At 40.5% G+C, this 16,928-nt stretch overlaps 2 protein-coding genes across 2 annotated transcripts; one reads left to right on the top strand and one right to left on the bottom strand.

Moving 5' to 3' along the window:
• Positions 1-35: 35 nt before the first annotated feature.
• On the top strand, positions 36-2,142 carry LOC115743137 (expansin-like B1). Its single transcript, XM_030677786.2, has 5 exons — positions 36-277; positions 370-476; positions 571-752; positions 1,042-1,174; positions 1,722-2,142. The coding sequence occupies exons 1-5, from the start codon at positions 133-135 to the stop codon at positions 1,920-1,922; spliced, it is 768 nt and encodes a 255-aa protein (XP_030533646.1). The 5' UTR covers positions 36-132; the 3' UTR covers positions 1,923-2,142.
• Positions 2,143-2,949: 807 nt separating this feature from the next.
• LOC115743043 (pentatricopeptide repeat-containing protein At4g18840-like) lies at positions 2,950-4,761 on the bottom strand. Its single transcript, XM_030677630.1, has one exon. It carries the CDS (start codon positions 4,759-4,761, stop codon positions 2,950-2,952), a length of 1,812 nt encoding a protein of 603 aa, XP_030533490.1.
• Between the last annotated feature and the right edge of the window lie 12,167 nt (positions 4,762-16,928).

Genomic DNA, 16,928 nt, shown 5'->3' with positions numbered 1-16,928 from the left:
AATGTCAAAGCTGGAAATTCTTTACCAAACCATTTGAATGTTCTCTATAAATCTTTCGAAAGCTCGCTGCTTCTCTTGCACCCCACATTGTGTTTCTTGGGCTTGAGAGTTCCTTGGTTCTGCTTTCGCATAATGGCTCTCAAGCTCCAGTTGCTTCTCTCTCTCTCAGCCACCCTCTTTCTTGTGCAAACTCCGGCCAACGGTGCAACTTGCAGCAATTGCTTTGTCTCTTCTCGTGCCTCCTATTACCCGAATTCGAGTCAACAAGGAACAGACTGTAAGGAATATTAGAATGAGCAAAAATGTAGATTTTTGTAGCAGATACTATGATAAAATAAATGCTAATGGACGTTTCTTTTTCAACCGCAGCTGGGGCATGTGGGTTTGGTTCATTTGGAACTATAATTAATGGTGGAGATGTGTCGGCAGCATCTGATCTCTATCGCGGTGGTGTCGGCTGTGGCACTTGCTATCAGGTCAGAATCCTGTTAACAGATTTTTTTGAATATCATACTGTAGTTAGAGTTTATGAGGATGCAAAAGTTGTTAATACTTGCATAACAACTTCAGGTGAGGTGCACCAGCGGTAAGTACTGCTCGGATAAAGGCGCAACCATCGTTATAACTGATCAAGGTTCGGGTGATCGCACGGATTTCATTCTAAGCCAACATGCCTTCAGCCAAATGGCTCAAACACCCGATGTAGCCAGCTACTTATTTACACTTGGTGTTGTTGACATCGAATACAGACGGTGAGATCATACTTGGTGCTTGATACGTGCACTATTGGAAAGTTTTTATTGATATCATGTGTATCTGTGATAGCTTATGCTGAAACCAGAGGTAAGAGAAGGAGATAAGTGCAATTTTTTTCTTGTGCACATAACTCCAGTGTGATAGTTAAGCTCTTGCCAAAGAGTGTACTCTTAATGATTTTATGTGATAGAGCAAGCAAAACTTAGAGATATCAGTAGTGCCAAGATGTGAACGGCACGCAGGATGAAGGTTTGAACTAATCCAATAATCTCAAATCTTCCGCAGGGTTTCCTGTAGCTACCCAAACAAGAATATAACCATCAAGATCGATGGGAGCAGCAATAACCCCTATTATTTGGCCTTTGTGATATGGTATCAACAGGGCAATAAGGACATCACCGCCGTGCAGCTATGCGAGGTAAGTTAACACTCATTTTCTATCGACGATTGCTCTCAAACCGTCAAATGACAAGTACTTCATGTGCATCCCTCTTCCTTGCAACCATGTTTCAGATCCTCATGAACTTCAGATATTTAGAAGCTAAAATTTGCATTTATAATCATTCTATGGGAGAAGATAAAACCATCCACTTTGTCTTGAAAATCAAATTTATATCCTCATGAACCTACCAATTCACGCTGATATTCTTGTCCATTTGTCAATTTGCGTGACTTTTTTCCTGTTGTTGCATGAAGGAGCATGTGACACTAGTTAACCAAAACCAGAGGTCTGTAAGATACTCAAACTTGTTTTAAAGTCAATCTTGTCCAACTAATCTCACATTTTCCATGCCTCGGCAAGATTTCTCTCATGTCACTCGCACCGGCTTCTTACAGAAATATTGGTATCACGTTTATCAAAATCCAAAAATTTGCTGATGATTGCTCTGCGACTAACCACACTCAATGGCAGTGGTACCTTTGAGGATGGTATTGCTGACTTCATATTATCAAAATTTGGGCAGACTCAGAATTATGTATGCAAGCTCCTGGACCGGAGATATGGTGCAGTTTGGACAACCACCTCGCCCCCTAGCGGTCCATTGTCCCTGAGGATGTTGCTCAGCGGCGACGATGGAGACGAGACATGGCTGGTCCCTGTCAACAACATACCTCAAGACTGGAAAGCCGGAGAAACATATGATACCGGAGTACAGATCAGCTAATTGTTAAAAAGCCAAGGAAAGACAGCTGATTGTTTTGTAGTATGTTCAATAGAAATAATTGCTCGTGAGCATTCTTGTTCTTTCAATGGGTTATAGAATAATTGTCCTCCTTAGAGATGAGCAGTGATTTAGCTAGAGAAATGCTTATATTAGTCTTCCACATTTGGATGAAATACTCATGTACTATGGTATGGATGAAGAAATAAATCTCGGATTTTGTAGAATGATCCATCAACTTTAGCTCAATAGAATCATTTGTAATAAACGAAAATGTTTTGAGAGATCTTAAGAAGAATGAGAAGGGAGAGAATTTTGGAAAACGAGAGAAATTCTTGTGGCTGTGCCTCGATATGAAATGACAAGAAGGGTCTATGTAGGATTTCTCATAACTCTTTTAAGGGACGTGACTCTTGTATTTTTACAGGAAGTCGCAACCTATAAAAGAAAAAACGCACATTCACGTGAGGTTGAGTCTTGACCATCCTAGGAATCGATATTTGGGGCTAATGTTGAAGATCAATCCACGTGCTTTTAGGGGATGCGTTCCTTTTTATGCTTTTGCCTCGCTAGTATCCAAGCAAAGAAAAATTACCAAAAAAGTCATTATCTATTATAACTTTATTAATTCAGTCTAAAATCTTTTTTTTATCAATTGAGTCCTACATCTTTTGCATTTATACCAATTCAATCCTTTTCGACAAAGTATCGCTAACGTGAACGTCGTCCTACGTGACACTATCGACACAAAATTATTAAAAAATATCTATGCCGGCGCCATATGTGTCATATAGAACGGTTAACATCTATATCAGCGATTTTAGTCGAAAAGGTTGAATTGACACAAATGCAAAATATTTATAATTTAATTGGTAAAAAATAAAAATAAAAATTTAGGATTGAATTATCACAACTGTAATAGGTTTAGGAGTTTTTTTGGTAATTCTCCTATCCAAGCAACGTTGTGACTCAACCCTCGGCATTTTGAACCCAAAAAAAAAACCCTCGGCATCCATTTTCTACTTTTTGATTACTTATATTCTTGCTTTTCCTTTCTAATCAACTCCACCAAACACAATGTAAGTTCCTCTACAACTCTCGAGTCTCTACGGTACACTTTCATATGAGAACCTATCTCGCTCAACATTGAATAAATCATAACTCTTCGATGGGGCAAACTATCTTTTTTGGAACCTCCGGACTCGATGTCTCCAGGTCGAAAGAGGCTAGACCCGACTTCCTTTTGCAAACCGGTTTCCTTCATAATCTTTCTGACGTTCTCAACAGAATCCCAATTACCTTCTGCTGCATGCACGTTTGCCAAGAGCACATAGGGCCCAACATCAGTCGGGTTCAACTCGATCAATCGCTCGGCCACAATCTCTCCTAGTTCAGTGGTAGAATGGGTAGATCCAGCCCCCGTCGGGACTTCTTTTTCCAACTCTTCTATATCTTCCTTCGTCAATCCGACCATGGCAAGAAGCTCGAGGATACAACCATAGTGCTGTACTTTGGGATCAATCGCATAAACTCGAGACATTATGTCAAAACACCACCAACCTTCCAAAACCATCCCACAGCGCTTGCAGGCAGATAAGATGCTGACGAAGCTCAACCCATCTGGTATTTGACCTCTCTTCTCCATCTCCAAGAACATATCTAGGGCTTTCTCGCCATGCCCATGCATTCCATACCCCAGAATCATGGCATTCCATGAGACGACATTCCTATCAGGCATCTGATCAAACAGGTTCCTAGCCACATCCACAGCCCCACATTTTGCATACATTGTCAATAGAGCAGTGGAAAGTGCCACATCAGCCTTAAAGTCAGTTCTTGTGATGTAAGAATGGACTAGTTGGCCTCTATCAATGTCCCCCAGATTGCCACATGCTGTCAAAACAGGCAAAAGAGTAAACTTATTGGGTTTAATATCTCTATCTTGTAGCATAGTATCAAACAAACTCAAACACTCCCCATAGTGTTCATGACGGACAAGATGATCCAACAAGGTATTCCAAGAGGTCACGTTCCGGGAAGGCATTGAATTAAACAACTCAAGAGCCACCCAAAAACAGCCAATCCTTGCATACCCGTTGATCATGCAATTCCACGATGGGGTGTCTCTAGATGGCATTTTATCAAACAAACATCTCGCCTCTTCCATCTCCCCTCTGCCAATGTAACCCCCTATCATCGAGGTCCAAGAGACAGGGTCCCTCTCGGTCATTTCATCGAACAGTTCACGTGCAGAATCAACTTCCCCATTCTTTACATAGCCATCAATCATAGTGTTCCAGCTGACGCAATCCAGAAAAGACCCCGCATCAAACACCAAGCGGGCATTCCAGGTCTTCTGAAAAGCCGAATACAGGTGAATCAGGGCGTTCGTCACGAACAAATCTGGCTCCAACCCAAGCTTGAACACCCTACCGTGGACCTTTTCTCCTTCGGTCAACGACCCAATCTCCACACACCCCTTCAGAACAATGGGAAACGTGTAATGATTGGGCATGACATCATTACCCACCATCTCATCCCGGTAAAATCTCACGGCACTACTTGCATCCTTCCCGCCCACGTAAGTTCTCATGATGGTGTTGCACATAGAAGCATCAGGCGCTTTGGTAGATTTGAAGAACAGGACCGCGTAAGCGACCGCGCGCAAAGCGCAGAGCTTCTTCACGGCTCGGATGATGGCGGGATAATGATCAGAGAGATCGGAGACGATGAGCTGGGCATGGACTTGGTTGAATTCTACAACGTTACAACATGAGTCTAGCTTGCGCAGAAGCGGGTGGGTTAACGTAACGAAGTGCTTGGCCCTCCTGGGGCTTGACATTGGTCGGAGAGGCAGGCGAATCTGGCGCCTGGCGGGGTGGTGGTCGTTACTTTTGTGGGTTTTCAGACCGATTTGGATCGTGGATCGTAGGTCCTCCAATATTGGCGGCCAAAAAAATGTTTTTAAAAAAAAGGGGGAAGTTTATTTTTTCTAAAAATTTGAAAAACTTTTTCAGAAAAATATTGATTTTACCTTTTATAAAAATAAATAAAAAAATATTTTCACTATTCACAGAAATAATTAGTTATCAATTGTAGTTAATAAATTATTGGAAGAGAAGATAGAGCTGAAATTTCAAATTTTAGAGTTAATTCAGTCAATTATGGAGAATCAGAAATTCTGAATTGCCGGTGTGGAATGGGGGCCCGATCAAAGATATCATGCATTGAGGCGAAGGAGGAAAGGATTTCTTGCATGCAAAAAAGTATGGACAAGTGAACATGTGCAACTTTGAGAGATTTAGGGTTTTAACTCGTTTTAATCGTAGGTTTGATTGAGTGAAAATGTTTTTCGGGAATTAGTTTTCTAGACTTTCATCGGTTTAGTTCTTTGAAAATAAAAAAATCTTTCTGGTCAATAGAAAATTCATACATAAAATTAGGAAAGTTAATTCATAAATCTAAAGCGATGAGAATATTTTTTGGAATTGTTCCTCTCAAATTATTTTAGTATTCAAATATTATATTTTTATATTCATTTTATTCTTCTTTTTCATTTTCTTTTTCCTCCTGTGACCACCGCGACAGGCCGGCGGTGGTCACCGGTGAGCAGCTCGCTAGAGGTCGGTGAGCTCGAGGCTTGTTAGGCTCGCCAAATCCAACAAGCCTTGAGCTCACTGTTGACGCCTAAATTTTGATTAATCTATTTTTTGCATAAAAATTATAAAAAAATCATCTCATATATTTATTTTTAGCGTACATTGCATTGGCATATAATTGGGCAAGCAGAACACTTAATTTAGCATGCGTCTAGACTAGGCACGGGATGGAAAAATATACCGAGAAGATTTGAAACTTCAGGGACTGTATTGCAAATACTTAAAACTTCGAGGATCGATGTGCAAATACTTGAAACTTCAGGGACTGCATTGCAAATACCAAGAGAAGATGAAGAAGGGAAGATGATGAAGGGAAGATGATGAAGGGAAGGTGATGAAGAGAAGATAAAGAAGAGAAGATAATGAAAGGAAGATGGTGAAGGGAAGATGAAGAAGAGAAGATGAATATGATGAAGGGAAGGTGATGAAGAGAAGATGATGAAGAGAAGATGAAGAAGGGAAGATGATGGAGAAATTTGGCTATAAAAGGGGGGAGAGTTCTTGAGAATTGGAGGAGGGAGTGAAAGAGAATTGAGAGAGTTTTAGAGAGGAAAAAAGAGAGTTCTTGAGAAAAATCGTAAGAGAAAATTTGAGAGTGAAGAAAAGAGTTTTAGTCGAGCATCATCTTCGACGAGTCCCGGCACGTACTTCGCCTCTCGCCATCCAACAACGCCACTTGCTTGCCTTTTTTCGACGATAGCCACGTTCTTCCAACTCCGAGATCTTGAAGGAAGCCATAACGTGTACGTGAGTAAGATTTTGTGGAATAGAAGGTAACCCTTTCCATCTCGATCTACAAAAATGTAATCGTTTGGTGTGAACATTTGTTTTTTTATTTTAGACATGTCACGTGTCCCAAAATTTAGCATTATTACATGTTAATTTATTTTTGTAAATACTCGTGATTGGCTGCGTTTTCTTTCTTTCTAAATCATCCATGGTGTATATCGTACAAAGTTCAATGTTTTACATCCCCATAAAAAGAAGAAAAAACCAAAAAAATTGCATCTTTGAATTTCAAGTAAAATCCATCGAAATTGCCAAATCAAATATTTTTCATGAAAATGGTACCGAAAGGGCGTTAGAGTAATCTAGCGTAACCAAATCCCCCGAATTCAAAATCTCCGGTTCGCGGAAATAAGATAGTTTTCTCCCGCTATTTTATTTAGGTTTCTAATCAACCTACCGAAAATGATTAGTGGCGACTCCAAATTCAAAACACGTTGCATGTTAATTATTTGAACCTTAAGTTGCGATTTGGTATGGACTTGGGAGAATCCGAGTTAGGTTAGTTAATTAATTAACCTGATAATCCATTAGCCCGAAAATTAACTTGTTTATTTTTTAGGTCGTGACTGCTTAGCGACTCCACCGGGGACTTTAAGAGGACTTAGGCCGGATAATTTCATGAAAAAGGAATCACTTGATTTGGCAAACTTTGGTTGAATTCTCATTCTTAGGTGTTAAATGCTTTTGCAGATTGGGAGTTATAAGGGGAGGAGTGATCGGCTAACCCTTTGTTTTGCAGACTTGGTGAATTGGAATTGTGATTTAACTTTTGAATCATTGAAGCGATGTTTGCCTTTAATTGTTGTGCATGATTTATCGTATTTGCACTACATTGCACATAACCCGTGACCGGACCTGGGTCACACTAATAGTTTTAAGATGGTATTTAGATGGTTCTTTAACCTTGGTGGTAAGGTTTCGCTAAAGGTTATCCTATCTGGATCCCGAAAATTTTTCCAAAAAATGGCTCAAGAGTCGTTCTCATACACGTGAGGCTACGATGCATGAGAATTGCCCTTGTCGACCGAACCAAGCCGAAGTGATTGGACCCGACTAGTCATGACTATTGTACGCGAGGTTGCGACTAGTCATGATGACTGTCTTGTGAGGCTGCGACATGTCGTTTCGTTCATCATTTCACTTTGCAAAAGCCTTTTGGATAGATAGAATAAGATTTAAACTCACAATTCATGCGCATGTCTTTGTGATTGGCATTTTCTTCGTATGAGAGGTAATTTCTTGTCTCTTGTACCCTGTTATCTCATTTTTATTTTGAGCTGGTCCATGGTTTAGGAGTATCGTTGTCTTATTTCCAATTTCGCACTTTGCTTCCGTAGCTTTTACAATTTCATCAGTTGTCCTCATTTCTGATTTGGCTTGTTCTTGTTGTGCGATTTTTACTAAATTCTACGATCGAGCTTTGAGTAAGTACCAAACACGAAAGTTGTAGACCTATGTTTCAACTAATATCCTACAAAATTTCAGAATTAAATTCATAATTTAAGATGGCCTTTCGTTTTTTCAACTACCTGCGGTTATAACAGTTTTCTGAATGTGATTTTTTGGAAAAACACATTAAACTGATTTGACCCGTGCATTTCTAGTCCGATTGGCCAACATAAAAGTTGTTCATCATCTTCTCAACTACAAGCTCGTAAAATTTGGACATGTTTTGATCAACGTGCGAATTAATATGAATTTTTTCGTAAAAGCGGATAAACTGAAAATTACATGTTTCAATCCTTTGGTCATAATCACTTTGTTCGTTTGAGTCTAGAGGGATGCCATGGGCCGGCTCGCTATTCTTGCTCCCTGTACTCATTTTGGGTTTGTTACTGTGTACAGGTAATTTATCACGGATCCTCCACATATCACCCGATCGTTAGCAAAAAGGATGGCCGACATCAACGCCACCGTTAGTGCTGCCCTGGATGAGAAACTTGGCTCCTTGACCGAGCGCTTTGAAGGGATGATGTCCCGAAAGATGGAGGAAATGATGGCCGCCTTTGCCGCCAAACTTCAATCATCCACCTCCAGCCCGCCGCTAACCATTCCTGCTCTAATTCCTCCTACGGACAACGTCGGTAAAGCCCTAGAAGCTACTCCCTATCCGACAATGCCGCTAGAGGATGTGATCATCACAGGCGTGAACTCGAGCACGCCGCCCGTAGTCCCAATCCCTCAAGCCAACCCTGTGGGCCCTGGGTTGAATGGTGATACGGTCAAACTGTTGGCCCAAATGGAACAGAGGATCCGAGAGGTTGAGGGGACTCACAACATACCCCGAGTTGACTCGTCTGTCTTTTCAAAGGTCACGGTGCCGGAGAAGTTCAAGATGCCCGACTTTGAGAAGTATGATGGAACTTCCAACCCGGTTCAGCACGTCCGGATGTACCAGGCAAGAATGAATAAGCATGCGACCAACGGTCCCTTAATGGTTCAGACCTTCCAGGCTAGTTTAAAAGAAGCTGCCATGAGATGGTATACGGACTACGAGATCTACCGGATGGATGATTGGGAGAAGGCAGCTAATGCTTTCATCAAACATTTCAGCTTTAACTTGGACGTGCTCACCACCAGAGAGGACCTTGAGCAGCTTGAGATGAAAAAGGAAGAAACAATCAAGCAATATGCCACTAGGTGGAGGAACGTGGCATCTCAGCTGAAACCGGTCCCTCCCGAAAGGGAACTCATGAAATTGTTTGTTTCCACCCCGCCGCCGATTATGAGAACTCGAATTTTGGGATCTGCTTGCCACGTCATTCAGCCATCTCATCGCAATGGCTGAAGAAATCGAGAACGGCATGAAGAAAGGTTGGTACGGTGATGTCGCCATGACGACTAAGAGGTTTGTGGTAAGGAAAGACAAGGAGTCGGCCCCACAGGTCAACATGACCTACAGCCAAAAACCCACGACCCGGACGCCCGGTCGTGCATTCCTAATCAGCAGCAGCTAATTTCGGCATGCAACGACAAAGAGGGAATCAACGGTCTCCTCGGCGGTTTACCCCTCTACCGGGAACCCCGTCGCGGTACTTGCGGTTCTCGCGTAAGAGAGGTTTACTGACTTCCGAGCCTCTACGACCCGATGATACGAGCTTGCCGAGATATGATCCATCGAAGAAATGTGATTACCACTGCGGGGAGCTTGGACATGACACCGATGGCTGTTTTGTCTTCAAGCATCGGATTCAAGATCTCCTGGATTCTAAAGCATTCTCATTCCAAGGCAACAAACAGCCAAATGTCCGAGAATAATCCTTTGCCGGATCATTCCGGTAAAGTTAATGCTTGTATTCGGGCTGGGAATCGACAGGGTTGGTGCTAGTAAGGATGAAGGAGTCTTCGATATCGCCGGTTGTTTTGATGATGTAACCATTGCTGCTATATCTCGAAGACGGAGCGCATAAGGAGGAACCTTACCCGGCGCCTAAACCTTCCAAATCATTCATTAATGCCATATGTGATGATCCCTTGGAGGGTTTAGATTCGAGTAACATCTTTATGTTTATGCAATCCCCTACGTGGGAAATTTTCTGTTTCCTTTAGGTTTTGGATCGCATTTGGATTTCTATTCTGTCTTGCACTCTTGGATTTTCTTTCCTAGAAGATGTAATTTCATATCAATAAAATTGCACCATTTTTCGAATCTTGTTGAAGTATCCCAAACCAACCCGATGACGATAACCAACGACCAACAAGTTTGTCATCATGGTAAGAACCGAGGGTTGGGCTTCTTCAAGAATTCATGTCCCACGGTTTTGAAAAAAATAAAAATAAAAAAAAGTTCTTCAAAAAAATCATACCGCAATTAAGCCCTGTTTGTCCTTTTGATTTTGTTACTTTATGTTTCAAGGGGAGGGGAACTTAGTGGATTCGAAGTATACGACCTAGATGAGTCCAATCCAGTTATGAGGAAATTCGTCGGGATTTCGAACGACATGAGGAGATCAAGCCCTTAACCGGTGAACAAACTGTCTCGGTCGACCTAGGCGATGCGGAAAACCCTAAAGATGTTAAGATCGGGGCAAACCTTTCCAAAGAGATGATTGAGCGCTTGACTAAGCTCCCGAAGGATTACCAGGACATTTTCGCCTTGGTCCTATGCGGATATGCCCGGTCTTGACCGTTCCATTGTCGAACATTGTTTGCCGACGGATCTTTCGGCTAAGCCGGTGGTGCAAAAGTCAAGGAGGGCCGGACTAGAATTGGTCCGGAAGATCAAAGAGGAAGTCATGAAGGTGCTTGACGTCGAATTCCTTGAGACTACAAAATATTCCGATTGGTTGCCAATATAGTCCCGATCATAAAGAAGGATGGGCGTATTCGGTGCTGCAGGGTTTGAATTGTTCTCATTCATGGACGGTTTCTCCGGGTACAATCGATCCCGATGAATGTCAATGACAAGTTGAAAATCACCAACACCACGACTTAGTGGTCGGGGGAATGATAGTGGTCCGAGGCGTCTCAGGATTTGGCGTCAATGTACAAAGATTAATAAAAATCTTTTTACTTCGCAGTTCAATGCCGATTGAAGCTCCCCGAGATGGTTACAAAACCGGAGAGATAACATCACAAACATACAATCCGATCCAGATGAATCGATCTTTTCAAATTCAAAATTTACAAGGAATACGTACAAGGGTAAAGCGGTATCGTTTCAACTCGTTTAGAACATGAGAACGTACATTGATGCTTTCCCTTTTGATTTTTACAGGGGTCACTGCCTTTCCGGATAGGGAAGTATCCCTTCTCCCTAAAATTAATGAAATGAGAAATTCCCCGGAGCCTTTGACAATCTCATGTCTCGAACCGGATAATGAAGTTTTGCAACTTATTTGCATGAGCAGGGGCAACTCACGATCCACGCCCTAAGAAGTTTCTTATGTGCTTGCGAATTCTGTCCACCAAGATAAAAAGTTGCTGCATTTTATATGCTCGAAAACACTCATACATTGCATAGTTTGTGCATGATTATTCCTCATGTTTAATTTATCAACTCTGAATAAGGAACATGAACTACATAAGATACACCAAATGTATGGAATGGGGCAAGACAGGATGATGAAAGGCAATCTTTTTCCAAACACGTCCCATTTTTTCAGGCGAGTTGAACGGTGGCTAAGTTCCGCATTCCCCGAGGTAAAGAGTTTTCTCGCGAAAGGTACGTTAGCCGAAATGACAGAGGCATTCAATTCTCTATCCCAAACACTACGGGTGATCCATTGATTACCCCTTTTGAGCGGTGGTTTCATTTCTTTACCCTGTCAAGAACCACCCCACATCGGGGTCCCAGGCGAGTTAATTCCAGCGGCAACACGAGGTAAATGGTTAGAAATTTTCTTGCTTGGGACTAACATTAATCTTCGGGTGTTTCTTTGCATTTATACTCGAATTTTAATTCAAGTGCCTTAGGATGATGAAGAGCATTCACTTCTCTATCCTATACACTTCATTCTTTGCATAGCCCACTTGAGCCTGCAAATTCATTTCTTAAACCCTTGTTGGTGATCATTTGCTCATTCCAAAGACGAAGATAGCATTTTCCCAAGGATTAGAATTGGAGATGGTCGGGTCAACAGAGAATTCCCGAATGGACTCATTTCTTGTATGCTAGATTTTTTATGTTTACATAATTTTTCTTTGTAAATGTTTATGTTTGTTGTAATTCCTGGTTCAAAATCATGGGATTAAAAAAAAAAAAAGGAGAGGCAAACTCAGCTTAAAGGAGAAGGGCCCGCTCTCGAAAAAAAAAAAAAAAAAAAATAAAGAGATGTCGAAGAGCTCTCAAAGAAAAAGGAAAAGAAATCTCTTCTCGAAAAAAAGAAAAAAAAGAAAAAATGAGAGTCGGGAGTAAGAAAAGCAAAGGCTGATCTCATATGAAAATTTCAAGCATAGGAAAAGCAAAGTGCCTACCAAAAGCAAGGCCAATGCACATTCATTTGTAAAGTACTTCTGAATTTTGAATGTACATTTTTGCATGTTAAGTTGTAAATTCCATGTACATGTTTGCATTGTGTCTCTTGCAAATCCTTGATGAGACACTTGTTGTGAAGAAGACTCCCCAAGAAATCGGTTTGCAAAGTGCAATTTTCAGTAGAAAACTACCATCCCTCATTCAATGATGGTATTCTTTACGAAGACATTTCCGAAGACCAAGATCGGTGACTAGTCGGCGATGATCACCAACGTCAAGCCCCTTCTCATTTAATTTCCGAGCCAAAACGAGCCTTTTCGTTCCTCAGTCCCCAATCCTAGCCTACGTTATAACCCTCCAAAGTCTCTTCTGATTAGGGCACTTGAGTTAACGTAGAGTTAAATGATTTTAAGCATCACTCGAAGAAGTTCGAGCAAGATTATTTCTCTCTCATTTTTGCGGGATTCTTGACTTGTAAATCCGGAGCAAATGATGAAGAAATTCATTTCAGCAGCCTTGACTCAACTGGAGTCCCCTTTGTAAACCTTTGACCTAGCTCTCATTACGGTCCTAATCAAGACCTCCCGATCGGCTCGGTCGTATCAATTGCGAGATTACTTGGATCCTTATCGAATGCGATGATGGAAAGATTGAGTGATTTCTCTTGAATCCTGCAGACAGGATAAATAGCTTTTCTCGAGAGTGAGAGAAAGCCCTTTCGGACCGAAGTCCCCCATTCAGCTCACATTCGAGGTATTCGTAATGTGAGAACCTCCCTGGACAAAATTGGTAATGCAAACTTGACGAATTGTTATGCATGAACCATAGTATGAGTGATTGCATTATACTCATTGTTGAATATGTTTGTGTGTGTTACCTCGACATTCTATGATAGGTAATACATTCCCGATGTTCGAGTTCCCTCCCAAGGTCTCGAAATTCATCCAAGGATTATTGAATGAGCAAGTTTTGTTGGCAAATGCCTACCGTGTACGATACGAAGCAATCCGCTTCGTTCCTTGATTAATCGTTTGGAGAACCCGGGTAAGTTTTCGAACCCCTTTTCAAATTAACAACTCTTCTCATGATAGTTGTTATGATTCAATTCAGGCAATATGCCCCTTTTGTACTTATCGATTCCATTCGATGGTGCTCCTATCAAATATTGTTCAATTCGGGCAATATGCCTCTTCACGGTCAAGTCGTGTAGACATATGCACTTGGCGATCTTGACATCTTATCAAATCATAACGACGTAGCTCTTATGGTTTCAATCTCGGGACGTGAAGACATATGCACTGGCGATCTTGACATCTTATCAAATCATAACGACGTAACTCTTATGGTTTCAATCTCGGGACGTGAAGACATATGCACCGGCGATCTTGATATCTTATCAAATCATAACGACGTAGCTCTTATGGTTTCAATCTCGGGACGTGAAGACATATGCACTGGGCGATCTTGACATCTCTTCAAATCATAACGACGTAGCTCTTATGATTTCGGTATCGAATCACGAAGACGTATGCACCGGTGATCTTGACCTTTAGTCGGCTCATAATGACATAGCTCTTATGATTTTCGGCTCCTTTATCAAATCATGAAGACATAAGCACCCATATTTTTTATCCAAACCAAATCATAACGACGTAGCTCTTATGATTTTGGTTCCCCTTTATCGAATCGTGAAGACATATGCACTGGCGATTTCAACATTTAATCAACTCACAACGACGTAGCTCTTGTGAACTTGATCCCACTTCTTTCGACTCACAACGACGTAGCTCTTGTGATCTCAAACGACACACATATCTTGCGCTGTCTTGCATTAGGGAGAAGTCTCTGATAACAGATAGGCCAAATACCTTAAAATCCTTGCATCCGCAAAAAGAAGCTTGGAAATTAAGAGAACCATTAGCTTACGAGAAATTTGGTAAAACAGGTATTCTTGTATGCGATCCATGTGTAGGTTTCTCTATCATGAAAAAGGGAAATTATGACACATGTTATTTACAGTCTTGCATATCATGCATCACTTCATTACATAAAAAATGGGATTAAAACTCCCGCCAAAAAGTTCATCCATAATTTGCACTGTCAAAATTTAGGATTCAATTTTGTCTTTGAGCGGAACCTCTACGAGCCTCCACTCAAAGAGGGGCAGCTGTTGACGCCTAAATTTTGATTAATCTATTTTTTGCATAAAAATTATAAAAAAATCATCTCATATATTTATTTTTAGCGTACATTGCATTGGCATATAATTGGGCAAGCAGAACACTTAATTTAGCATGCGTCTAGACTAGGCACGGGATGGAAAAATATACCGAGAAGATTTGAAACTTCAGGGACTGTATTGCAAATACTTAAAACTTCGTGGACTCGTATTGCAAATACTTGAAACTTCAGGGGACTGCATTGCAAATACCAAGAGAAGATGAAGAAGGGAAGATGATGAAGGGAAGATGATGAAGGGAAGGTGATGAAGAGAAGATAAAGAAGAGAAGATAATGAAAGGAAGATGGTGAAGGGAAGATGAAGAAGAGAAGATGAATATGATGAAGGGAAGGTGATGAAGAGAAGATGATGAAGAGAAGATGAAGAAGGGAAGATGATGGAGAAATTTGGCTATAAAAGGGGGAGAGTTCTTGAGAATTGGAGGAGGGAGTGAAAGAGAATTGAGAGAGTTTTAGAGTGGAAGAGAATTGAGAGAATTTGTGAGAGAAATTCTTTAGAGAGGAAAAAAGAGAGTTCTTGAGAAAAATCGTAAGAGAAAATTTGAGAGTGAAGAAAAGAGTTTTAGTCGAGCATCATCTTCGACGAGTCCCGGCACGTACTTCGCCTCTCGCCATCCAACAACGCCACCGCTTGCCTTTTTTCGACGATAGCCACGTTCTTCCAACTCCGAGATCTTGAAGGAAGCCATAACGTGTACGTGAGTAAGATTTTGTGGAATAGAAGGTAACCCTTTCCATCTCGATCTACAAAAATGTAATCGTTTGGTGTGAACATTTGTTTTTTTATTTTAGACATGTCACGTGTCCCAAAATTTAGCATTATTACATGTTAATTTATTTTTGTAAATACTCGTGATTGGCTGCGTTTTCTTTCTTTCTAAATCATCCATGGTGTATATCGTACAAAGTTCAATGTTTTACATCCCCATAAAAAAGAAGAAAAAACCAAAAAAATTGCATCTTTGAATTTCAAGTAAAATCCATCGAAATTGCCAAATCAAATATTTTTCATGAAAATGGTACCGAAAGGGCGTTAGAGTAATCTAGCGTAACCAAATCCCCGAATTCAAAATCTCCGGTTCGCGGAAATAAGATAGTTTTCTCCCGCTATTTTATTTAGGTTTCTAATCAACCTACCGAAAATGATTAGTGGCGACTCCAAATTCAAAACACGTTGCATGTTAATTATTTGAACCTTAAGTTGCGATTTGGTATGGACTTGGGAGAATCCGAGTTAGGTTAGTTAATTAATTAACCTGATAATCCATTAGCCCGAAAATTAACTTGTTTATTTTTTAGGTCGTGACACTCACCGATGGCCACCGGGGCCGATCATGGTGGAGGAAGATAGGAAAATAAAAAGAAACAAAAAAGAAAAAAAATGTGATTTTTTTCCTCTTAGATAAAATCATGAGATTGAAATCATTTTTTAGAAAAAAAAGCGCTTTTAGTCGATCATGGAGCATTAGAAATTCAAAATTGCAGGTGTGGAATGAGGGCCCAATCGAAGGTATCATGGATTGAGGCGAACTAGGCAAGCGATTTCTTGCATGCAAAAGAGTATGGGCAAGTGAATGTGTTCAATTTTTAGAGATCATTTTAATTATTCGTTTGATTGAGTGAAAGTGTTTTCTAGGAATTAGTTTTCTGGATTTTCATTGGTTTGGTTAGCCGAAAATAAAAAAATCTTTCTGGTCAACAAAAAATTCATGCATAAAATTAAGAAAGTTAATTCATAACTCTAAAGAGATGAAAATATTTTTCGGAATTGTTCCTCTCAAATTATTTTAGTATTCGAATATTATATTTTTAAATTCATTTTTTTCTTCTTTTTCTTTTTCCTTCTTCCTCCACCGTGACCAGCCAAGAATGGTCACCGGCAAGCAGCTCACTAGAGGTCGATGAGCTCGAGGCTTGTTAGGCTCGCCGGATCCAACGAGCCTTGAGCTCACCGATGGCCACTATGGCCGATCATGGTGGAGGAAGACAGGAAAAAAAGAGAAAAAATGTGATTTTTTTTGCCTAGATAAAATCATAAGATTGAAATCATTTTTTAGATAAAATTGCTTTTAGTCTGTCATGGAGCATTAGAAATTCAAAATTGCAAGTGTGGAATGAGGGCCCGATCGAAGATATCATGGATCGAGGCGAACCATGTAAGCGATTTCTTGCATGCAAAAGAGTATGGGAAACGAATGTGTGCAATTTTTAGAGATTTAGGGGTTTAACTCGTTTTAATTGTTGGTTTGATTGAGTGAAAGTGTTTTTTGGGAATTAATTTTCTAGACTTTTATCGGTTTAGTTCGCCAAAAATAAAAAAATCCTTCTAATCAACAGAAAATTCATGCATAAAATTAAGTAAGTCAATTCACAAATCTAAAAGGATGAAAATATCTTTTGGAAT

Source organism: Rhodamnia argentea, chromosome 3, assembly GCF_020921035.1.
Source record: "Rhodamnia argentea isolate NSW1041297 chromosome 3, ASM2092103v1, whole genome shotgun sequence".
In the NCBI taxonomy this organism is placed as follows: domain Eukaryota; kingdom Viridiplantae; phylum Streptophyta; class Magnoliopsida; order Myrtales; family Myrtaceae; genus Rhodamnia; species Rhodamnia argentea.
This window is presented reverse-complemented; position numbering and strand designations above follow the sequence as displayed.